Source organism: Rhinolophus ferrumequinum, chromosome 19 (genome assembly GCF_004115265.2).
Source record: "Rhinolophus ferrumequinum isolate MPI-CBG mRhiFer1 chromosome 19, mRhiFer1_v1.p, whole genome shotgun sequence".
NCBI classification, from domain to species: domain Eukaryota; kingdom Metazoa; phylum Chordata; class Mammalia; order Chiroptera; family Rhinolophidae; genus Rhinolophus; species Rhinolophus ferrumequinum.
In genome coordinates this window covers 8254919-8281043 of record NC_046302.1, presented here as the reverse complement: position 1 = coordinate 8281043, position 26125 = coordinate 8254919, and the positions used below count along the sequence as shown (strand labels likewise).

General features: G+C 40.6%; 1 protein-coding gene across 3 annotated transcripts in view; it reads left to right on the top strand.

Annotated features, from left to right (window-relative positions):
- RAB31 (RAB31, member RAS oncogene family) overlaps positions 1-26125 on the top strand; it is a 120587-nt gene that overhangs the window by 27705 nt on the left and 66757 nt on the right. For all 3 annotated transcript variants that reach the window (XR_004421055.1, XM_033087328.1, XM_033087329.1), the window contains one exon: positions 20373-20452. Coding sequence is in view for 2 of the 3 variants with exons in the window: in XM_033087328.1 (XP_032943219.1) it covers positions 20373-20452 (80 nt within the window). In the remaining variant the exon portion in view is untranslated. The remainder of the gene's footprint in view (positions 1-20372; positions 20453-26125) is intronic.

Here is a 26125-nt window from a genome sequence, read left to right as displayed (position 1 = left end):
TTATTTATTTTCATACAATATAATATTAGTTTCAGGTTTACAACATAGTGACTGACATTTATATAACTTACAGAGTGATCACCCCAATAAATCTAGTACCCTTGACACCATACATAGTTATTATAATATCATTGACTGTATTCTTTATGCAATACTTTATATCCTCATGACTATTTTGTAACTCCCAATTTGTACTTCTTAATTCTTTCCCCTGTTTCACCCATCACCCAACCCCCCTCCAATCTGGCAACCATCAAAATGTTTTCTTTCCTTTTTTTTTTTTAAAAGATTTTGTTGGGGAAGGGGAACAGGACTTTATTGGGGTACAGTGTGTACTTCCAGGACTTTTTTTCCAAGTCAGGTTGTTGTCCTTTCAGTCTTAGTTGTGGAGGGCACAGCTCAGCTCCAGGTCCAGTTGCCGTTGCTAGTTGCAAGGGGCGCAGCCCACCATCCTTTGCGGGAGTTGAACCGGCAACCTTTCGGTTGAGGGGATGCGCTCCAACCAACTGAGCCATCTAGGAGGCAGCTCAGCTCAAGGGCCGTGTTCAATCTTAGTTGCAGGGGGCTGAGCCCACCATCCCTTGCGGGATTCGAGGAGTTGAACCGTCAACCTTGTGGTTGAGAGCCCACTGACCCATGTGGGAATCGAATCGGCAGCCTTCGGAGTTAGGAGCATGGAGCTCCAACCGCCTGAGCCACCGAGCCGGTCCTGGAAGCAGCTTTTGGGCCCACAAGTTGGGTGGGGTGGGGTCTCAGTGAATTATCAGGGCGGGGCAAACGGTGTTAGATTGATGAAGACTCAGATATGGCAGCTGCCTGCGTCTGCACACCGGGATTGGGGAGGATTCAAAAAAGATATAATGGATTCTGCCAGCAATTCTGTCCCAGGGAAAGCTGCCCCTCCAGCCCTTGCTCTGAAGTCAGATAATTCCATTCTTCCTCGTATATCCCTGGCACCTTTTGAGCTGCTTCCACAGTGCTAGAGTTTAGAAGGAGTCCATCAGTGAGTAAGTCTGTGCATGGGCCTGTTAAGAGGAATGCCTGGGACTCCAGCCACCCTCTATCTCACTCAGCCACAATCTCCACTGGTTTTCACAGCTAGAAGTTATGGAGACCTCTCTCCCCAGCACTAGAACCCTGGACTGGGGAGTCTGGTGTAGTACTGTGACCCCTTGCTCCTCCAAGGGAACCTCTGCAGTTGAGATATCCCTCCTGATTTTTAAATACCACACATAAGTGTGGACCAGCCTGTTCTGCATCTCCACCCCTCCTACCTGTCACAAGGTCACTTCTTCTGTATGTTCTTAGATGTAGTACTTTTGTTCAGCTAGACTTCAGGTGATTGTCAATGATGGTTGTTCTGCAGTTCATTTATAATTTTGATCTGGTCATGAGACAAGGCAAGCACAGCATTTACCTACTCCACCATTTTGACTGGAAATGGAATCAGGGAAATATAAGTTTCCCAAAATACCATTTTACATCCACTAGGATGGCTGTAATTTTTTTAAAAAAGGGTGGATAATAAGTGTTGGGAAGGATGTGGAGAAATTGGAACCCTCATATATGGCTAGTGAAAATGTCAAATGGTGTGGCTCCTGTAGAAAACAGAAGTTTGCATATTTCTCAAAACACTAAATGTAGAATTGCCATATGACCCAGCAATTTCACTTCTAGGTATATGTTTCAAACAATTGAAAACAGGTACTCAAATACTTACACATGAATGTTTATAGCAGCACCATTCACAGTAGCCAAAAGGTGGAAATAACCTAAATGTCAATCAATGGGTGAATTGATAAACAAATTGTGGTACATACATACAATGAAATATTATTCAGCCTTAAAAAGCAATGAAGTACTGATGTCTGCTACAATGTGGATGAACCTTGCAAACATTATGCTGAGGAAAAAACCCAGTCACAAAAGGTCACATATTGTATGATTCCATTTATATGAAATGTCCAGCATAGATAAATCCATACAAAGTAGATTTGTGATTGCCATGCACTGTGGGTGGGGGAGAATTGGGAGTAATTGCTTAATGAGTATGGAGTTATTTGGGGATGAAGAAAATGCTTTTGAACTAGATAGAGGTGGTGGTTGCACAACATTGTGAATGTACTAATTGCCAGTGAGTTCACAGTAAAATGGTTAATTTTATGTTATGTGAACTGTACTTCAACAAAAACAAATAAATGTAGACAACTTACGTGTTTGATATAGTTTAAATGTGAGTAATTATTTTTCAGTAGGAAGCGGGTTTAGATGAGCAGTATTAATACTTTCCCACCCCAGACCCACAACACATATGGCTGGTGGCATCCCCACAGGAAACACACTCCAGGAATTTCTAGGATTATGTGCAATTTCCAGTGAGTTTCCTGTAATTCCACCTCATCGGCTTTGTTGCATTAACTCTGATTAATACAAATTACTTGTGGCATACTTCACAGAGGCAAGAATGTGTGATTTAGATGATCGTTATTTAAAATTTGGATCATATGAAGGAGGGACAGGAGTGTGGGGAGAAAATGGTAATGTAAAATGTTACATTTGTATAGAGAATCTTAAAGAAAAATATAAAATTTATATCTACTCTCTCCATGTAGATCACATTTATTCATTTTTAAAAATAAATTCAAGGAATACCTTGTTAGGGTAACAAAATTCAATGGGAAAAGCACAGAAAGAAAAGAGAAGGCTTCTTTACCTTGGATAATCACTGTGAATATATTCTTGTGGTTTTCTTTTTAAGGAAATGTTTCATGCTTGTGTGCATTTCCTCACACAGATTTTTTTTTTAAAGTCATTTGCTTATCGCTTTTCAACCAATACATTTTGGAGCCTTTTCCATACGCATCAGAACCTACAGATGTACTTTATTCTTTTTAAATGGCTGCATAATCATCATGATGATAATTAGCATTTATTGAACAATTGCAATGTGCCAACGCTATCCTAAGTGTTGGGGACATATTATCTCATTTAATCCTCACAACAATCTTACAAGATAGGCCCTACTATTATTCCTGTTTTACAGGTGAGGTAACTGAAGCACAGAGGGACCCAGGAAATTTAAATTCTATGTGTCTGACCCCAAACCCACCCTCTGACCACCACAACATTCTGCTCTCCAATGCGATTAGTTTGTGGGAGATTAGCCCGATGGAGGAGTAACTAAAAAGAGCAAAACAATTGTGATTAAGGATTGCAAAATTGTTCCCAAGAAGGACTACCAGATCTTGATACATTAGCCTGGAAAACAGAGTGTCTACAATTTTTATAGCTTGGTGTGCATACAAAAATAAAATTTTAGAGACTATTATTTTCTGTAGGAGGCAAGAACTGGTTGTTCCTCTGGGAAGCCACATGGGTGAGACACACTGAGACTTTCTAGGTCTCCTCTACCCACCCTGCTACACAGTGACTGAGTCCCAGAAAAGCAGTCTGGCCCGAGGAAGCTCCAGACCCTTGGTCTAGTGGGCCTTTTGCTGTTTCTTTCTTCCTTTTCTTCACACTAGGTCATTGTGTCTCCCCAAACTGAGCTCCAGATTGCATTGTAGCTGGTCGCCTAGCTAACAAACCAGTACGACATGAACAGGTCACAGGATAGGGGGTTGGGATGCTTTGTGAATCTGTGTCATCTCAGAGGACGGGATGTTTTGGAAATGTTTGTGAGTGAGAACATTTGTTCACTGGGGATGTATGTTATGGCTTTTGTGGAGAAGGAATGGAACAGATAGTGTAGTGATGCCAGCCAGTCTTATTGCTACTGTTTTGAGGGAGCATAAACAGCTAGCTTGTTTGGGTCTAGAATCAAGATTAAACGTAATAGAAAACTCAAGCTCCAAAAATTTCTTCCTTCAGTCAGCAGAATGGCAGGATGCGGCTGCCGTCTGTGTATCCTGGCTGACCCTGACAGATACAGCTTGCCATTTAGATCCATTTAACAGAAGAGGATCCCGTCTCATGGTAAAAATGCAGGCTTGGCATGCTGGGACTCTGGGAACTCATCCTTAAATATACTAATCCTTTTTGGGGAAAGGAGCAGGCACACAGAACGGGGACTGTGTAAGCACATTTACCAGCATGTTTTTATATGAATCAGACACTTGGGAAAGTCTTTTATGCCAGTTTGGGTAATACACCAGATTTATGGGTAGGAAACCTAAGTGAAATTAGTTGCTAAGGTCGTACGGTCAGATCACGGTGGAGCAGAAGTTTGCGCTCTGAGGTTCAGAGAAGGTCTGCAATCTCTTTCTTGACCTCTGAAATTGTCCAAACCACTAAGTGAAGAAACATACTTCCTTTGCTTCATCTGACCAAATTATTAGCGGTAAACCTTTGGGCTGGTTGCCTCAATCTAACTGCAGTCTTCCGGTGCCTGCTTGAGACAGAATTCGGTAGGGGAGGCTGGGGGAGCGTATTGTTGCTTCCTAGAGTCAAAATGTCAACAGACGAAAGAGACCAAACCAGAATGATGGTTTCCCTTCAGGAGCAAGTAATCATCTTCCCTAACACATTTATTTCTCTTTCATTTTTTTTTTTTTAAAATAAAGTCAATCGGTTGTATTTTTTTAAAGCTAGAATATAGAAATGAACATTCTGTGACAAATTAGAGGATGTACACAGATTCTGAGTGCAGGCATAGCAGTGCATGACCGTGGCCCACGATGCAGATGAAATATGTTCAAGTGTAAAATGTGGCCGAGTGAGTGCTCCTGATGCTGTGGCCAGAGGCAGATGGACTACTTGTTGCAACTAGCTTGAACTAGTGCCTGTAAAATAATAGTGTGTGTGACGGTGTGATGGCAGAGTGAAGAAGCCCGTGGTGACATGTAATATGACCAGGGCTCATCTATAAAATCCTTCGGAATATTTCCTCCTAGGGGTCAAGCCGCAGTGGACAGCAGGAGGTTCCAGCTGTGATGCTAGTGGCATAAAGAAGTGCCAACATGCCCCAAGGCCCAATTAAAAAAAAGATATGGACCGTCCCATGCAACCCAATGGCAAGAATGCAGCTGGGCCTCAGGAAGACAGGAATGAATGTACTAGGATCACTAGCAGTCCTGGGAGTGCTGTCTTTGGGTGTTTGACTTCATTCTCGCTGCACTGCTGTTTTCTTTTTCCCCTGGCAGGGGATTACAAGATGGTTGCCTCCAGCTTCACTTCACATGTGGTGGTTCTAGATTCTGAGTGGGGGCTTCTCCTGACCTCTGCTCAGAGGCTGCAATGTGAGGTGCAGTCTTCAGTAACTGTGATGTAGGCAGCCTTGTGTTTCCTCATCAAATTTCTTAAATATAATATTGTAGCATTTATTTCCAAAGAGCGTGGATTGAAAGGGAGAGTGGTAGTAATTTTCCTTGAGGTAGAAATTCATTGATGACTTTTATTCATATGTTGTAAAGTCTCTTCAATATTTGTATACATGCTGGATGACTGTAGAAACTTTAAACCATGAGACAGGCCAGCATGATATTTATGGATGATTTTTCTCACACTCTGTGCCCCAACCCCTCTTCCTCCTTCCTCCCTCCCTTTCTTGCAAGTCCCTTTCTTGACACTAGTGTGATATCAATTCTAGGCCTTGATACAATTGGCCTTCATAATTATGAGACGACTCCTAATATATCATGGGTCAAAAACTATTATTATATAACTGGAATGGTGATAGAGTAAGGAAGGTAGATAAGTTGTGAGTAGGCTGTAATAGCCCAGCTTATAAATAATGCGAAGCTATACTGACTGCTTGCTCTTCTCTGTATGGTTCACAAATGAGCACATGTCTTATGTGATTAAATCACATGGCTATAATCTAGTATTTTGATTAAAGGATCATAACAGTTAACTATGTTACACAGGATCTTGGCTTGGTGGTCTGCAAAATCGTGACTGTTAATTCATATTAATGAGTGGTCTGAGGATACTAACTTTTCAAGTTTATTATAGTCAGATGTATGAACTATTCTTTGTCTGACCTACAGAATTGGGCATAGATGGTAAGCTAAGCTCTTGTTGTAGAGTCTTAGCACCAACATGATAGACTCTGGCCACCATCATTTATGAGAATGCTTGGCACGTATTTCATGCTCAATAAACATGTAGTGAATGAAAGAACAGCCTTTTACTTGGCCTGTTTCCTGTTTTGATTTCCCTCCAGTCCTCTTGACAGTACACAACTGGGTAGATTTCATTGGTTGCCACTGCCCTCAGGACAAAGTCCAAACTCCCTAATAGAGTTACTGACAACACCGTTGGCCTTGGTGGTAGGAGTTCTGGGGCCTGTTCTGATTGACACTCTAGTGCCTGCAGTTGAATCATCCTGATATCATCCTGCCAGGCTCGCCTCTCTCTCTACCTGAAGCATAGTCATTTGCATGCTCCTGCTCTTTTGTTCCCAGGTTGCTTCTCCTTGGTGGGTGTATCAGTATCAGTCAGGGTTTAGTCAGGGAAGCAGAACTACTCTGATGGGAGAGGGATTTATCACAGTTGTCGCACTTGGTTCCAGTGTGGATGGCTGGAGAAGGGAAGGCCTGGAAGGAACTCGAAGGTCAGAGGAAACACCTTTAACCAGAGAAGCATCAGCATGGTGATCTGGCGGGGGCTTTCATATGAGCTCTGAGAAGCCACCATGGCCAACAGTGAGCGGCCTGCAGAGGAGCTGGGGCTGATGTCTGTGGGCAAGCACTGCTTCTGCACAGGGGTTTTGTGGCGGTAGGGACATATGAGCTTGCTGGCACTTATCAATAATAGCATTTTCTAACCTTCCTGATGTCATACCAGTGATAAGTGGCCTGGTCTTTCTCATTCCAAGTTCCAAGCTGTGTGTGTGTGTGTGTGTGTGTGTGTGTGTGTGTGTGTGTACACATGTGTGTGTATGTTATGGTTCATTCATCCCCCTGCCTCTCTCCCTGTAAGGATGACCACATGACCACCACTGCTAGAACCTCTGCTCTGAAAGTACGGCATGGAAGGCAGGCGCTTAAGACAGAAGTAACTTATACCATCTTTTGAAATCACCAGATCACCCTGGTGGATGGGAACAGGATGTAGGGCAGTAGAAGATTAAGCAGAATTTACAGTCTTTGAGATCAGGCAGTGTGTGGATTTGAGATGGATAAGCAGTAGCGTCTTTGTCTTTTCCAGGGATTGGACCAAGTGTTCATAGGCATTCAGAGATCGGGAAGGAAGCCTCAAAGGTGAATGCTCAGCTTCTTAGAATGAAAGGGACTTAGAGGGGTCTGTGATTTTTCGGTGGATCTTAAAAATATTTACGTCATAGGTGACACTGAGAATCTGTGGAGGGACCTTCTCTCCAGAAAAACTTGCCTACCTACAAGGTTTCCATACAATTTGGGGGGATATTAGATGCCTGACATCTATGCTCTCTTTCTGACCCTCGTCCTAGAGATGTGATGACAAGACCAAAGAGCAAGGTGCTTGAATGAGGTTGAATGGCTGGTGGAGACAAAGGAGAGGTTGGAGGGAGATGTCTCCTCGTCCTAATTCCAGAGCTCTTTCAGTTCATAGTCATGCCTCTCACTTGAATGGAAGGTACTTTTGCCTATTGTCGACACAATAACATCCAAATGTATAGAAAAAAATTTAAGAGTTTATTTGAGCCAAACTAAGGACATGGCCGGAAGCAAGATCTCAGTGGATTGATAAAATGCTCTGGAGAATGGCAATTTTGCAGTTTATTTTATACACGTAGAATGAAAGGAGAAAATGTAAGGAAGCTTATAGGAAACGCTATAAGGGTAGTAGATTGGTGGTAGATTAAGAAGGTGGAAGAAAGCAAACGGGGAAATTTCTGGAAGTGAATAAAAAGTAAAATGGAGAGATACCTACTTCTTTTACATTGGAAGTGTAGGATACTTAACATTTAACATTTATAGTTGATAGAGATGGTTGGTATAATGACAGCAAGATGACAATGAGCTGTTTCAGTGCATGTACTCCCATGAGGGTGATTACACCTCCGAGGGGTCTGGAAAAGAGTATTACTTTGGCATATAAAAGGTATGTTATCTTAGATGCACAAGAAAAATGGACAGGGCTAGGTTAAGGCAAAAGTTAACCTTTTACTGAGAAAGCTGTAGGCCTGCGGTGGGACTACCCACCATGACCTGCCCAGTTAGGAATTTATGAGGAAAACATCCCACGTGGTTACTTTCAGTCACTGAGCTTGTCAGGTGTGGAGCCCTCTGAACTTGTCAGGTTTGCTACACAGCCCCCTTTTCATTCACACTGTTTATGATGGTATAGAAATAATGGCAATGCCATTGGATTGTAATAAGGGGTAAACATCCCAAATGGTCTTTGACTTTGATGAGTTGATGTGTCAGTTATCAGGATTGTGTCTGCTCAGAAGCTCCCTGGCTGGAGGGGGAGAGTACAGTGAAAAGGGGGAGCATCAGTCTAAGGTGGTCCTGATGAACACATTCGCAGCAGGTATGAGGGCAGGCAAATTGTTGGGTTGCTTTTGCTTTGTCTTTTGTCTAAGACTTCACTATTACACATTTTCTCCACTGAGCTTTGGGTCAGTTTAATGGGTTGTTCTTTAGAGCAGTCTTCTGAGGTGGGTTCATAGGATTATTTAAAGCTGGGAGATGAGGAAAGGAGCTCCTGGATGGGTCCCCCATGCCTCCTTTCTCCCTCCTCTTTCCAGGTCCAGGCGTCAACCCTCCTGGCCATGGCCCAACTGCTGGATGTGACAACATTCCTACGGTTTCCCTGAAATGTGCTTTTATGGTTCCTAAGGCCCATGCTGGTGTGTGGAGGGAGGAGGTGACATAGGAGGAACCAAAACAGACCACCCATTGGGGTTGGATTCCCTGTTGACTCACAGTGTGTGGAAATGATACCAGATGAAGAATATTTCTAGTGAGATGAAAAGGTACTTAATAAAATGGTGCAACACTTCATAGGGAACCGTGTGAATGGTTACTCAAAGCAACTCTGAAATGTCTATGATGAGATCTTCACAGCAAATTCTGAAATCTCCAGTTCTCTGTTTTCTGATCTTGGATGCTGTGATATCTTCTGTAGAGATTTACCCTTAAGATTACTGAATTATTGTACTTCTTTATCCACACAACTTCCCTTGCTGACTTTAGCTGTATCCTCAGTGCTTAAGTCACTGTAAACAGGTTGTTCTGTTAAAGCAATGTAATATCTTTCTCACAACCCCGAGATTGGACTTTTGTAGTAATATTCAGAACCGCTGCTCTCAGGGCAGTGCCTCATAAGTCCTATACAACTTTGCCTTCATCAAGGGCCAACCTCTCTCACTGCTGACCTGCTCTCAACTTTAATTCATACTCTGCAAAATGGGGATAACCCTACTTCATTAGGGTTGCTGTATGGATTAAATAAAATTGGTTCAGAGTCAGTGCTTAATAAATACTATCTGCTACATCTGTAATACTTACCCATTACTGTGTAACAACTTGCCCCCAAATTTAATGGCTTAGAATCATTATGTTGTATACCTGAAACTAATACAATATTATATGTCAATTATTCCTGAATTAAAAAAAAATTAACGGCTTAAAACAACATGCACTTATTATCTGATGGTTTTGTGAGTCAGGAATCTACGCAGAGCTTCATGGGTCCTATGGCTTAGGGTGTCTAACAAGGCTACAATCAGGTGGCAGCTGTTCCTGCAGTCACCTTTTGGTAGAACTGGGATAGGATCTGTTTCCAGGCTCCCTTGGTGGTTGCCTGCAGGATGCAATTGCTGGGAGCCTGTTGTAGGTGTGACATGAGGCCCTGCTGGCTATTGACTGGAGCCCCTGTCAGTTCCTTGCCTCGTGGTCCCCCATGCGTGCTGTGGTCCCCCATGTATGACGGCTTGCTTCATTAGAGCAAACAGGTGAGAGGGCGCAAGCGGGAGTGTGAGAAAAAGGTCAGTCACAGTATCTTATACTCTAACCTTGAGAGTGACATTTATCAATTTTGCCTTATTCTGTCTTTTAGAAGCAAGTTGTTAGGTCCAGGCCACACACAGGGGATCATTAGGAACCATTAGTAGCTGCCTATTGCAATTATAATAATTATTTATGCTTATTTTCTAGATCTGCAACAGTGGATATTGGAACAGTGAATACTGAGGGTTTGTAAAAAAAAAAAAATTACAGAACATAACAATAAAATCCAATGTTTGGTGCTTGGTGTCTATGTAGGCCTGGTATTTCATGGGATCAGTTGATTTTTCCTCTAGGACAAGGGAGCCTGTGTCTTTGTCATTTGTCTAGTGACCTATCCTACCCAACCAAGAGCTCACACATGTGTTACTTGTGAGGAAAGAAAGGTGGCAAAAAGATGTTTCTTTTGGCAGGAAGTGTTTCTTTGGCAGGAAGTGTGATTTAAATAAAAGACTATTAAAATTTTTTTTAAACAGTTAAGGTCACACCTTCTAGGACCCACTAGATAAACTGAAATTTTTGCTTACTTGCACAGAGTTTGCACATCGGGACAAATTGCTCTCTGAAATGCCGAGAAGACATGGGGGCTATTATAAGAATAACGGAAGTGAAGGAGTTATGGAACTTCCTCTTCTTCTGCATTTAAGAAGTATCTTCCTTCTTTTTTTTTCTCCTTTCACATATCTGAGAAATAAGGCAGGAGGAGAAATAGTGACCAGGAGGATTTCTTTAAGAGCTGGAGTGAGGAGAGGGATGGAGCCTATGGCAGTCATCTTTTCTGACTCTTGATACGGAGTGACTTTGGCTCCTACGACATTCCTTTGCCACCAGCAGGGTAAAGAAGCCACCATTGGGGTCTGAGTGCTCCATGACTGAAATATCACTGAACTTCAGAATCCACCGGATCTGCCCAATCTAGAATAACCAGAGGCAAATTAATAGTAGAAGGGGACAGTGTTTTTTAATATTATAAATATTTTCTTACTAGCATCAGTTTTTTTGGGGGTGGATAATGTCCCAGAAGGAAAACCGTCTCTTCCTTTTAAACACTCATCGAAGAGTCAGAGAAGATCTGGGTGGAGTCTTAGCTTTGACACCCATGTCCTTAGACAAATTGCTGTGATTTCCTCCTCTAAAATGATGCTGCTGAGACTTAAATCAGACATGACCAAAGATATGAGGAGAAAAGCCAATTTAATTGAAAACCTTTTCACAGACAATAGACACAGCCCCACAGAAGATCTATATAATGGAATTACCAGACATGGACATTAAAATATGTATGTTTAATATGTTTAAGGACATAAAAGTCATGATGTCAGAATTTGGCAAGCAATTGAGAACTATACAATGAAAATTTTGCAATAGAAGAAATATAGTAATTGATATGAGGAAATCAATAAATAAATTACTCTCATATTCGATACATCTGTAGAAAGAACTAGAACATAGCTCAGAAGAAAAATCTCCAAACTGAAACTCAGACAAAAAGATGGAAAATGAAAAAGGGATATAAGAGATATATATGATAAGGTGAAAAGGTTACTACAGGCGTACTTGGAGTCCCAGAAGGATAGAAGAGATGTATAATGGAGCAGAAACAATCCCTGAACAGTAATAGCTGATGCTTTTCCATATATGAAAATGCTTAGCTGGATGCCTGGAACTTTTTATGTGCTCAATAAATGTCAGCTTTTGTCATTGCCCATATTACTATTTTGCCCACCTCTGTTCTTATGAAAGGTTTGTACTATTGGCAATATTACTGAAGTCCAAATCCAGACCATTTGTTCCCCAAAGATCTCCTTACTCTCCTGGGCTGTTCTCTTTGTACTAAAGGCCTGCGGGTCCGGTTCCCACTGGCTGAAATCCCCAGTTTGAAATTAGAGTAAGTTTCCTATAGAAACAATGTTATAAATGGATATTAGGTTCTTTCTTGTATAGTCACACGCAAGTTTGGGAAATAATCATTATTTATTTGCAGCATTATTTGAATGGAAGAATGCATATCTGAATTTCAAATGATTAGCCAACAAATGCACTTCGGAGCACAGCCATCAGTCATCCAGTTGATGTATTGGTCATTACTTGTGTGATGATTTCAGTCACCATCCCACTAACCTCCTGTCTGATTCCTTCGTAAAGTTTTTTTTTTTATTTGTTTCAGGTGTACAAAACAATGTAGTAGCTAGACATTTATACGCCTCACAAAGTGATAACCCTCCTCCCCCAGTCTTCTACCCCTCTGACATTGTATATAGCTATCACAATTCCATTGACTCTATCCCCTATGCTGTACTCTACATCCTGTAACTACTATCTATATTAAATTATAGTTGACATTCAATGTCATTCAGCTGCAGCTTCAGGTGTACACTGCAGTGGTCAGGCATCTACACCATCCATGAAGTGGTTCCCTAATGAGACAAGTGCCCACCTGACACCCTACAAAATCTTTTCCTTTGTAAAGTTTTAAGTCTGATGTACAAGTGTTCTGACTGCAGGAATCTTCTTATCTCTTGTCCTTGCATACTGCTGACTGCACATTCACTGAATAAATGAATGAATAAATGAGAGGATGGATGCATGCTTCCTGAAGATAGAGGGTTTGGCCAGCAAACAGAGTGCTGGAAATGGGCTAAGGGAAGTCTGAATCTTGATGAAGTTTTTACTAGTTATAGTACTGCTGCAATTTACGTAAACTTTTAGACCTTAGTTTCCTTTCATGGGAAATGTGCACAGTGCCATCTGTCTCCCCCGTTACAAAGGGTTGTGGTGAGGATTGAGTGAGATAAAGTAAGTGGACATGTGTGTCTTTGTTTCCTTTTGAATCATCTAATCATCTCTTTCTTGTGTCTTTTATGCTCATTTCTGCTTATTTCTTCATATTTTCTAGTAAGATTTTTTTCCATTTCTCCTGGTCATTTTCGCTCCTTAAACACAAACACAGCACCTTTGTTTCTTAATGTGGACTTCAGATTATTTTCACGTACGTCTAGAGGATTGTGGAATTTCCATGCTATGTTCTCTAATGTCCATGGGGTGTTAATATAAATGCTTAAATTTATTGATTTATATGCTTAAAATTAGCTGTTTTTCCACCATGAGGTAGATAGAGAAAACAAAGTCTAGTGACTCTCAGACTTGGGACAGAAGCCCCCTATTTCAGTGAGACAATTCAGTTCCATTTTTGTCAGATATGTAGTTAGTTCCCCTTTGTAAATGGATTTAAGACATTTGTTATAATATGCACCATTGCAATGTTTCAAAATAATCGTGACAGAAGGAATTGCAGGGTAGTTTCTGGGAATGCTCAGGAGCTTTTTATTTATATTGTAATTCCCGCAAATAAATTTGTGGTATGGTTTCCTAAATATAGTAAGATGCCTAGAGTTGGATTTTCTTGTATTATTAGGTCACTTTTTCCCTGAACATAGTGTGAAGGCTGTGTTTTACTTTGTTTGGATAGAGGTCTCACCACCACTAGAGGAAATTTGGAAGAATGTGTGGTAATAAAACAAGTATATTGTGGACTTGAGTTTAATGATGTTTTTTGCTTTTATGGCACTTTTTTTGGGTGGTGATTCCTGTGATTTATAAGTATGGAACCCTGCTAAAGAATCAGTGCTAAAGAATCTGATAAAAAGTGCTGGGGATGCATAGGAATTATTTTATTCCAGCAAGACACTATTTAGAGCTCAGGGGCCAACAGGCCCATTGCTTCTATAATTCCCATACACCCTTAAATGGTATCCAGGAGCAAAGTACTTCAGTCCTTCTTTGAGAAAGTAGATGTAGACACAGAATCAGAATGATACATTGGAGATCTCCAGGGAGCGTAGTTGAAGCTCTGGGAGTGACGTGCAATGTCTGATCTTGAGTCCTCAGGCTGGTCAATTTAGGTGCCTCAGAAGCAGTGGTCTTTGACCCTTGTAAAGGGTGTGTGTGATTGGGGTTTTCTGTAATTGCTTTATTAGAATTCCAGTGCAGAGGAACGGAACGCGGGTATGTGTCCTCTCCCCCTTGGCCAAAACTTAAAAAAAGGCTTGGTGGGTTCATAAGGAATTTGTACTGCATTTCTGTGGAGTTCCTTTGAAACCTCTAACTGCAGACTGCAGAGCTTCCCGGATTGGATTCCTGAGGCTGACAGAGACATATTCCTTTGTGTTGACTCCTGTTCTATTTTCTGTTCTGGGTGGATCCAGATTTTGGGCCATGGAAAGGGCAGATTGTGCCATCGAGGAGTGCTGACCCGGATGGCTGGGACCCAGCCCTCTGACATAGGGCAGGGTGGTGAAGTTCGCAGTGCCCTACAGATACAGGAAATGGAAACTCCTTTCCTCGTGACCTCCTCTTCAGCAGCAGCACACACTTTCTCCAATTTTCCCCCCATCTTCCGCAAAGTGGAACGAATAACCAGGTGTGCGTGGCACTGCCCTGAGTTACCAGCCACAGCTGTCTGCATCTGCCTGTGGTTTGTCTATACACAAGGCCACTGTGTGCAAGACCAGGGTGGTGGTGGGGTGGTGGGGGGTAGGGGGCTGGTGGCCATACCCGGTGCCCTTGACCAGACCTTTACTCCACTGAGTTGGACTCTGAATTGTTTTTGGCTTCCCTCCTCTTTGGGGTTAGAAAATCAAACCATTCACCATTCCATAGTTCTGCTTGTTTCTCTCCACCTACAAGATCTAGCTGGCCTCTACAGGTCTCCTAAATTCCTAATTTAACTCCTTATCAACACATAAGACACTTAAGACTTTGTAGAAGTATGTAAAGCTTAAAGTCTAAACAAATAAACGGATGACTGAGTGAAACAAATAAATGCAAAAATCCTTACCACATGGGTTCTTTCTGACGCCTAGACCAGACACAGATGATGGAGTTATCACTTCCATAATATATATTATGGGCAAATTGTATTCTGCCTCTTTGACATTTTGATAGCCATGAAATGGAAGCTTAAGAGATTACTGTTTATGGCATAATTTATTTAACGTATAGTTATTTTTAGGCCATTTCCAATGTTTATAAATAATACTTCAGTAAACTTTTTTGTGTTTATTTTTTTCTTCTTTTACCTGTACTCTTAGGAATGGCATTCCTGAGTCTGTGACTTGTTATGGTTTGTATTTTCCATTCCATAAGAAGTATGTTGATTTATAATGTTATCAACAATGTATATTACTTATTAGTTTCCCCAAAACCGTACGACCTATAAAGATACCTAAAACATCTGCAGAGCAGCACTTAATGAGGCGGAGGGGTCAGTAGGTGTGTTGACTGTCAGAAAGAGTCAGCGACGGGGGAGGATAGGCATTGTTCTGAGGTCCCACCTTGACTGAGTCCTAGTGGTTCTCTGCAGAGCTGGGTTGAAAAGAGTTGAGGCCCTTTTCACATTCAATAAAATAATGTGTCCTGAATTGATTAGTGAGGTCTTCCATTAGAGTAGGATTAGGTAGCAATGATGCATCTGCCTAGGATTTACTGTTCTTTATCTTGAAAGGTGGTAACCCCTACCTGAAGCCCATTGCAGTTCAAGCGATGCTTCAAGTTATGTGCCAGCAGCTGACAGTTTGTGGTTTGTGATTTTATAATTACATATGTACACATGATTAATACATGTGACCAGTTCAAACAGCAGAGATTCTTATGTCAGAGTAAGTGATCATTCTCAGAGAATTGTATTATTAACTCCAAATAATATCGAATATGGGAGGAATCTCATGAGGGATACAGTTCCCAGTAAGTGGAAGAGACCAATTGCTAAGTCTCAGTATACATCTGACATTAACCTTGCAAAGGAGAACACAATGAAACATTGGTTATCCCCCAGGGAGGATTTTACTAAACTTTATTCCTGGTTCGGGGAATCAGTTTTATTCTTATATCTCCCCAGTAGTTGGTAGTATGTCCCCCTTATTACAGGCAAAAATATATGTATATATATATATATATAATATATTATATATTATATATTATAAATTATATATATTATATATTATTATATATTATATATTTATAATATATTATATATATTACTAAAAATATATATATGTATGTATGTGTGTGTGTGTATATATATATATATATATATATATATATATATATATCCCAGCAGCTATATCTTGAGAACACTTGATGCTACTGTGAAGGTGAAATTAGAAAACAGTAATAAAAGTACTTGTTGTGAGTTGTAGAAAATAGACTTTTTTCCTTTGAAGAAATTTACATTTGGCAGGGAGGTTGATTTAACTTAGTAAGAGCCTTAAGAGGCTTTCACTGGGACTCAAAAAATTTGATTCTGACTACCAGCCAGCCAGCTGTGTGACCTTGAGGAAGTCACGCAATTTCCTCTTTTGCAAAACTAGGAGATTGGACAAGATGGGTTTTTATATTCTTATGAAATGGAAAAATATATGCATAGACAAGTTTTCTTGTACGGGTGTAAGTCCACTAAAAGTAAAGTGGCCTTTAAAGAATGGTGGACAGCCATGATCCTCCTCTTTCATGCTTTCTCTTTCTTCACAGACTCCTTTATTCGCCCAATAGGCTTTCTTCTTTTTTCCTGCTTTAAACTTTTATGTTTTTCTGTGTAATAGTCATGATTCATTGACGTTTTCCTCTTGTGTATGTGTGTCACTGTCCGAATGGGGTTCCTGCGGGAAAAGGAATCAGAAAGCTGAGTGATTCATGAAAATTGCCCAGTAACCCAGCTTCAGGCTCTCCTCTGCAATCCCTGAGCAGGGCCTTCCCCTCGTGGCCAGTTGGAGAACAGCAGTCCTCCTGGGAGAAGGAGGCCCTGGTGTCATTTTTTGGAGCCATCGTAAAGCCACTGGCCAGAGATTATTTGAAGTATTTCTTTGTATAGTGAATATTTTCTTTTCTGAGACAAACTAAAATTTTGTCTGTCCTTTTGTCCTGGTTATTTTTTTTCCCTATCAAGTGTCTAAATGAACGAGAGAGAAATGTTGAGAGTTAAGTTGTAAAAAGAAAAGGAATACTGAGTACATTTGGCTGAAGAATTAATTGTTAAATTTAAATATGAGCAGGTTTGCTGCTTTAACTATTTAGAAAAGCTGATATTTTAGCTTGATTTATCTATAGAAGATGAATAGAGGTGATTAAAATGGCTTTTGAATTTTTCATCTTCAAGGGCATTTTGAGGGTCGCTTTTGCAGGATCTGTGGGCTATTTTGGGGATTTGGAGCCAGCTGTTTTGAGCAGAGCTCTTGGGTAGAGTGAATGGATAGACTCCAGAATGTGCTTCGTAGAGCAGAGTCCTGGCTGTGAAGATGCCAGACTAGCCAAAACCCTGTTCACCAAGGGATGCTCACAGAGAGTAAAGGGTATGATGCTTACAGGGGCAGGGTCTCTCAGACCTGGGATGAGCTAGAGGCATTTCAGAGGCAGTTTCCTCAGCTTGGAAGCAGGGCGAGCCTGGGTATAAGCTGAAGGATGCCAAGGAAGGCCAAAAAGGAACAAAGAGTGGGAGGTAAGGATTTGTCTCCTGAGCTCTTAGCTGCAGGTACCGTATAGCCCTGTTCACCTCTGTGTGCTGGTACTTGCCTCTGTGAGGCACCTTTCATGGTTGTGGAACTCTGGGAGGCCAAGGAGGGGCCATGTTATCTCCTTTTGGTCAGGGCTTGCCTTTTGTTGGCATGTGAAGCACTGGATGAGTGAGTGCTTGCTGGACCAGTGAAGAATGGACGAATAAAGGAGCCCTGAGAAAGGGAATTTCCAAACTGTGATAGAGAGACCCGGAGAGGGACAAGATAGGCTCTCGCATTAACATGGCTTCCCAGTGTGGAAATGGCTTCCGTGGGTGCAAGAGAGGGCAGAAATTAATCCTTTAACATTTCCTGTGGGATAATACATTTGAAAGCTCTCTATCGGGGGTGGGGTGTGTGTTGCACTCCATGAGCATGCTGATATAAAAATAAAACTTGGTTTAGTCGGTGTTGGGGAGAGGTCCCCACCCTGCCTACTTGGCAATTTGCAGAAAACAGTTCACCTTATGAAAGAGTGTGTTTCCCTTGTCTTCAAGGCAGGCAGCACAGTTCATCAGTTTTCAGTTTCTCTGGGGTTGCACAGACCAAAGGAGGGCCAGGGTCTGCTCATCCACAGTGGGGTTTAAAAACCACTGAGATGGGGTGGCCGGTGAGCTCAGTTGGTTAGAGCACGTTGCTACTAACACCGGTTGCCGGTTGGATCCCCGCATGGGCCGCTTCGAGCTGCGCCCTCTTTGAAAACAAAATCAACAAACAAATTAAAAAAAACCCCAACTAAGATGAAAAGAACTGAGCTGTGGTTTGTGACAGTGTGGAGCACATCAGCTGGAATCTATACTGAAGGTGCAGCTCAGAAATAGCAGCATTGATTTGGAACCTGAGGCGCTGAGGTTTTAATTCTATCGTCTCCTTTTTGAACTCCGCACATCGATCTGCACACTGCAGATAAATGGCTTTTGGTGCAGTTGTTTTATTATGGCTCAGAACCCATGAAGGCAGCTCTCACTAGGAGGGGAGACCTTCTGGAGAATGATTTTCTGAGGTGTATCGCCAGCCAACGCCCCTCTTGCTCCAGGTTTGCTGGAATTGTTCCCCAAACACAGGGTAAGAAGGAGTAAAAGTAATTCAGATTGCCAGCTGGTATTTCAGATCTCATATCATATTTCAGTGTCTAAAGAAAAACATGTTTCTCTGAGTTTCAACTTTTTCTCTTTGATATTTAGGCTTTTAAAGTTATACCTTTAATATAAGAGAACTGTAGGATTATTTTTTTTCTTTTTAGGCTAAACATATCTTGTTTTGCTTTCACTGATACCGGGGGCGCCAAAAATATGTATACACATGACTTTTATTCGTCTTTTTTTATTGGTATATATTGAGTATTACAATTGTAATACAGTTTTTTTCCTTTCTTAAAATGTGTGTACATTTTTTTTGGCACCCTCTGTAGATTTCAAAATGTCTCCATGATCCTTTCAGATAAGCACACATTGACTGGGACTTCTCTGTGTTGATAATCTGTGAACCTCTTCTGGCCTTGCCACCCTTCTCAGAAGAGTAGCTATTGGCAACTATATTGCTCTTGCTTGTTCTACTTTCTGGGCAATCTCCTGACTTTGCCTTATAACTCTCTCTTTGAAATTTCCATTTCTGCCATCATATTTTTAACTTCTAAGAGGTCAGCCTTACTCTGAATGATCTTTTAAGATCGCATCCTACTCCTTTTTTGTGGTTATAAACGTCTGGTATTTCTTAACTGAGTGTTTCTTTTTAAAAGGTTAAAATGTGTACTGAAATCTCTGTTTGCACCGAGGCTTGTCGACTGATGCACACATTGCCTTTAGTTGGGAGACTCTAATGATCTGGATCCTCTTACCCAGAGGGGTATCCTCACCTCTTCTGTCTGGGCTCGCACAGGGAGGGGAATAGCACCGGGCCCTCCCTGAGCTGTATCTGAAGTACGTTAGCCCAGCCCTTGTCTACTGCAGGTTTCCTGGAGAGTCAACCTCCCTTGTTCTCCTGGAATGTGGGTGGGTCTGTCCTTTGGGGCACCAGGGGGATGCTTGTGTGAGCCTTTCACTGGCTCTGTTTTTAGCCTTGCCCTCCGATTCTTGATATGTTTGGGATTCTGTGGCACGAATTGATTGGCTTCTCATTGGCTTTCCTCCCTGCAGGCACATAAGGCTCCAGGTCTTCTTTCTCAGTGACCAAGTGCTTTTTGTTGACATCACTTGTCTGGTGGTGTCTCTTCTCCTATCTCTTTGACCTTGTATATTTGTACGTTCTATTCCTTAAACCATTTTGCAAGGGTTTTGGAAGGGAATGGATAGAAACACATGTATTTGATTTCCAATGTGTAACTGGACCTCTATCCTAATTAGTTTTAAAGAATTATTTAACGGAAGAAGAGCTGAGGTGAGACCTTTATATAATTAAGCAATACTGGAGATTATTATGCGACCATCAGATTCTAAAGAGAAAATGTTAGAAATACAGAAATTAGAATTCATTGGTCTCATAGGATGATACCTACAAAATAGATTACATATTTTTTGAGTGCTAAGGTTTTGAACAAAATCAATTCTATCTCTACTAAAACAATGCGGTGTGTTGCCATACTTCTCTAGACCACTCTACAAATTTCCAAATTTCTGGCAATACATGTGAACGAACATACCAGTTCTAGTTTAATTATTGTATGGGTGTGGGACACGTTTCTAAAACTTATTTTTATCATACTTCTTTTCTTTCTATGAAGCAATACAATTTCATTGTAGAAAGTACTGGTAAGAAACAGAAGAAAATATCCCCCTCCGTTCCCTCACTCCCATCAACTAGAAATGACCTGTCCTGTCCTCCTGTTCTACGTGTATACTCGGTCAGAACTGGCATCCTTGGTTTTCATGGCTGTGTCCTCATTCTCTTCCAGGACACTGGGGTTGGGAAATCAAGCATTGTGTGTCGATTTGTCCAGGATCACTTTGACCACAACATCAGCCCGACCATTGGGTAAGTTCCCGTATGTTCTTCTCTGTAACATTTCTTCCTTTCAAAGCACTCAGAGAGGTTACTTTGCTCCTGAGCCTTCTAGTGGTTTTCATCTCAGCCATTGAGAATCTATCCCAATGGTAAAGATTTTGACAGAAATTCAAGTACTTTTAAGGTGTATGTCCCTGTCAATTTTTTTTTTCTAGCCAACTGTTGTCATGCTGCAGCCTAAGGCTGGTTCCTTGATCTCCAAGAGCGTTATTCTGTAAATCCTGCCAGCTTTCTTTCCAGATGGAAGATGAGACACAGGAGAAATTCACAAAGGCTGTGGTGTAACTTGCCTGCCAGTAAACCTGGAAATGCTGTCCACTCACATGTCAGAGCTGTCTGCACAGGTTGTGGGGCAGATTGATTTTCCTTTTCTGGATTAATCGAATGTCAGCATTTCTGTTCTAATGCTTGGGGATAGAGAGGTGATTTTTCACTTGGAATGCAGACCTTGGAATGCAGAAGCATTTTCCTATTCCATTTTCCCCTTTTCCTGTGGATTCTTTCGCCATATGTGCTTTTGCTGTATCATTTTGCAGGTGCTTGATTTTTCACTCTCTTAGAACTTATTTTTCTTCTGAAGATAGCATGGTCTTTGCAGAGAGCAAGGATTCCTTTTCCTCAGGAGGGAAACAATGCATATATATGTTTTGGGAACTCTTGTAGGATTGATGATAAGGGTGATTATCTCTATCGGTAGTAAGTAGGAAAAAATTCATGGCAGGTTATAAACATGCTCAGGAGCAGTTGGTTGATAGGCCAGTGGTTGGAGCGGTGGAGGTGAGAAAAACCAACACATTTTGTAGTTAAGAAATGGCTTACAGAAACATGTTCACAAAAATATGTGTCAAGAACTGTGAAAGGTCTGCAGGCTAACAAACTTAACTGTCCCACTGTCATGGATGCTGGCAGAAGACACCTGGGATTCCTGGGTCAGAGACAGGGGAAATAGCCGTAGCCAGAGTATTATTTTGCATTGTTTCCCTGAACCCCAGTTTCCCATAGGATGATGTGAAGAGGGTCAGGTGACACCTTACATATAGTGGGTTGTGTTATAGGAGAGAAACCCCAAGTTAGGGTACCCAAATCTTTTATAATGGGCAATAAGCATGTCTGTGCTTTGTCTGTGCTTTGCTCCAGCGGGACACCTTACCTCTCCTTTCTAAGGCTATTTGCTATACAGACATCCTTGGAAACAGTCTGGGAAAAAGACAATGCCTCTGTTCGCAAGAGACCCATGGAGAATTATCTCCCAACAGGCACTTCATTAATTGGGGACAGTTATTGTAGAGGAAATTCTTTTCACTGTTCTTTGTGATATACTTTTTTCTTTCTTAATTTGCCACTTTGTGTTTCCTAATAATAAAAGTAAAACCCATAAGAGGATTACCTCTAAAGTGTGGCTCTAGAGATGGAAGAGAGATTTTTACTGTCTACTTTTTAAACTTAAAAAATTAAAAAAAAAAATTTTAAATCTGTATTTTAAAATCTGCATTTCTTTTGTAGTGACTTTTTTTTTTAAAATAAAAAGGCAATGTGTGCTCCTACCACAAATTACAGTAAATATATAAAGGTTTTAAACCATTGTTATGTGTAGGTATGAACATCATTATGCCTATACAATAGGTATATTGTTTTGGTTACAGTCTTTTGTTCAAACAAATCATAATGCCAGCCCAGATTCAAGGATGGGGAAATAAAGCCCACCTCATGTTGGGACGGGCAATGTAGGGAAACACCCGCTCACCTCCCCATGGGTCACTGGTAGCCATTATGGAGACAACCGATCAAACACTATTGACAGTGCTTTGTCTAGTAAATGCATTGTGGTGGTTTAGGGTTTTTAAAAAATTATGTATTATATTGAAACTCTCTGTACTTTCTGCTCAATTTTTTGGTAAACCTAAAACTTCTCTAAAAAATAGTCTATTAACTAAAAAAAATGTATCTATTCTTTAAATTATAATGTTCATTATACATACATACCATACATACAGACCATGCATACATGTATAAAATAAAAAGTGAAGTGAAAGGGTTTTATTAACTCTCCAGTCCCATATTCTTCAGTGTATATTACCAAAGTTTAGAGCCCAAAGTGCATGTTTAACAAATTTCTTATAAATATTTTCTATGGGTATGCAGGTATACAAATACATCATGTCTAAAACCAAAAATGGTATCACCCTACCTAATGCTTCAGCATGCATTCTCTGTCCATGTAGGTCTTCCTTATTCTTTTTCATGAATATAGATTTCTTGGAAGACGGCATATATGGAATACTTTAAAAAAGATTCTACGCTTATCCCTCATCTTATAGATTTGGTGGGCTGGCAGTCTGGCTTATAGAAGTGTTTTGTTTAGCCTGCTGTAAAAATTTTAAGCCAACAATAAAGAATCAAGAGAGTTTTACATAATAAACTTACATTTCTGGCTTCTCTTATAAAATCAGTAGGCTTGGACCACATGCTCACATGGCAGAAGCCAGCTGGACTTGACCCACAGGTGCCCGCTGTGGGTGGACGGGCTCTTGCTGCTCCATGTCGCTCTCCCTGTTTATTGTTACTATATTTTTTATCACAATTACCTTTATGCCTAGCATGCCTCACTCGTTTACATGTCTGACCTGGTCCAGTAGACTCTTCAGTTCTACACACAAGAGCGTTTTTCCCAGTAACCCTCCTGGCCCCAAGGATAAGCGCAGCTAGGTGACTTGTTTAGGTGTACTCAGCCTTGTGCGGCAAATTTATGACTCAAACCAAGTGAGTCCACTCAAAGTCCACCCTTATTCACACTATCATTGGGAAAAGTCCATAGGCTGTAAAATGTCATTGTCTCAGCATTGAAAGAGTTAATTCTTATCATCTCCTGTGACTAACACTGAAAAATCTTGGCTCTGCTATTCAAGCAGATTGTGTCAACATCTTGAAGATGTGTAAGTATATGTGTGTATCTCCCTGTCTGTTTCAACTTTTACAAGGAAACTGAGTTACTTCTCTGCCAGATTTTGGTTCCCACAGATAATGAAATCAGTTCAGTATTGCCAGTGTTAACCCCTCCACCACTCTGGAAGGAAATCTATAGAGAAGAAAAATACACCTGAGGATCTTAAGATTGAAAATGAGCAAAGAGGCTGAAAAAACCCCCAAACAACCAAAAGCTGAATGATTGTCAGTCTTCATTTCAAATATTGATCATCTTTCTCATAGTGGCAAGAAATCAGGAACAGAGAGGGGTGTGTGCATGTGCATGTACCTACATATGTGCGTGTATGCATATGCCTATGTATGTATGTACACACACACACACACACACACACACACACACACACACACCAGGGTGGCAAAAAAATGTATACAAATGAACACTTTGGTCAACATTGCTCAAGCAGTAGTTTGCCATAATCAGAAGTGTCTGGACGCTGACGGTAACCACTTTGAGCACCTCTTCTAAATACAGAAGTCAAATGTGACTTGTATTCATCTTTTGTTATCGGTATATATTGAGTATTACAATTTTAATACAGTTTTCCTTTCTTAAAATGTATATACTTTTTTTGGCACCCTCTGTATATATATGATATGCATTACTACTGTTACTAGTAAAGCTGTTCCTCACAGGTTTACTGTATATCAAGGGGAAATTTCACAGGTGTCATTTTGTCATTTGACCCTACAACAGCTCTCCAGATCACGTAGAGTAGATATTGGTCCTGTTTCACAGAGGAGGAAACTGAGGGGCTTTCTAAGTGCTCATTTCCACTCAGGCTGGCAGTGAGGGCCTCTGCATTCTTTCCTGACTGTGCCTTTAGATTCTTCTTCTACCAGGGTCGGTGCAGTCTTTTTTCACGCCAGCACCCCCATCTGTAAAGTGAAGGGGTTAGCCTGGATAGTTTAGGTTTTATCCAGTTCTAAAAGTCTATGATTCTAAGATTTCAAAGGCATGAACTTAATTTTCTAAATCTGAGAACTTTTAAAGGGGTGGATTGATGTATTTTTATCCCATTGCCTAGAATATAGGAATAAATGAAAATCTGCCATACATCAAAGTCAAAACAAAAACACAAATAAACACAAAAACAAAATATTGAGATAGCTGTCTACCTAAAATTTTAAAAGGCACTAATGGAAAAAAATTCCATAAACAAAGTTAAAGGGCAAAGATTAAACTGCAAAAAAATTTTTTAAGTATGCTGTTGCAAAGGTTAGTATAAAATACTCAAAAAGCGCACAAAAGAAGGTTGAACACCCCCAACTGAAAAGCAGGCAAAGGTCATGAAGTAAATATTTACAAAAGAAAAATAAAGTGAACAATAAACCCAACAATGATGTCCAAAGGTCTAAAAAGTACAACAACGACAGGACTGAGATAGCATTTCTACATACGTACCTGGAAAGATTCAAAGGATTAGTACTGGTTGGGGAGAAGGCCCTTGCATGCACCACCATGGGCGGGTCGGTTGGTACAGCCCAGTGTGATGAGCACAGCGATGTGGAGCGTATGTGCTTCTAAGAATTAACTACAAGGAAATAGTTGTAGAAGGACCCAGCAATTTAGGTCCAAGGATATTCATGTAATCATTGTCATAATGTGAAAAATAGGGTCAGGGGAGTAGTGAATAAATACATAACGTGGTGTATAATACTCAGTCATTTTAGATAATGTTGTTGATCTATATTCATCGAAATGGAAAGATGTCTGTCCATGATATATAAAGTAAAAGAGAAACAAAATTTATCTAGAGTATGATCAATTGGGGGGGTAAAAGTTGTATAAAAATAATTTGGAAGAGCATATACCAAGTTATTAGCAGTGACTGTGGCTAGGTGGTGAAATGAACAATTGATTTATGTTTTCTTCTTTATTTTCATGTTTTGAATTTTTTGGTGAAATACATCTATTGCTTTTATAGTTGGAAAAGTAATAAAAGTATTTCCAAGTTTGGAATATATTTGCTCTTATCAGTAGTCTGGGATGTATATTTTTAGCACTTTTAAAGAAATGAAATGTCATGGGACAGACGTGGTTTTGATAATATTTGGTCATATCACTTAAAAATACTTAGAATTTCTATTTAGTGCAATTTACACTGATAATTAGAGCTCTGTAACTCTTAACCTTTGGCGTGTGTATGTATGTTGTGGGGAAAGTGTGGGAGTTGCAGGGACATAACATTTTTCTCCTTGGGACTTCTGTAGCTTGTCTTTGGGAAAAATAGTAGAAGGTGAGGAACTGTTACTGGGATTCAGGGCTGGACTCTGCACTGGACTGGGTGGCCCAGCTTGGCCATATGAAAGTGAAGGAAGACATCCTGGTACTTTATCCCTAAAACCCTAGTATGCATCTCCTAAGAATAAGGATATCATCGTACCTAGAAAATTAATTTTGATTCAATGATAACATCTGACATATAATCTAAATTTAAATTTCTCCAATTGTTCTCAAAGTATCTTTTAAAGCTGCTTTCTGCCTCATCTAGCATCCAGTCAAGGTCCATATAGTGTGTTTGGTTGTATTATCGCTTTCTTCATTCTTAATCTAGATTCTAGAACAATCTCCCTGTCTTTTGTTTTGTTTGCTTTTCATGACATTGACTTATTTGAAGCATTCGGGCTAGTTGTCTTGTAGAATGTTCCACATTTTTT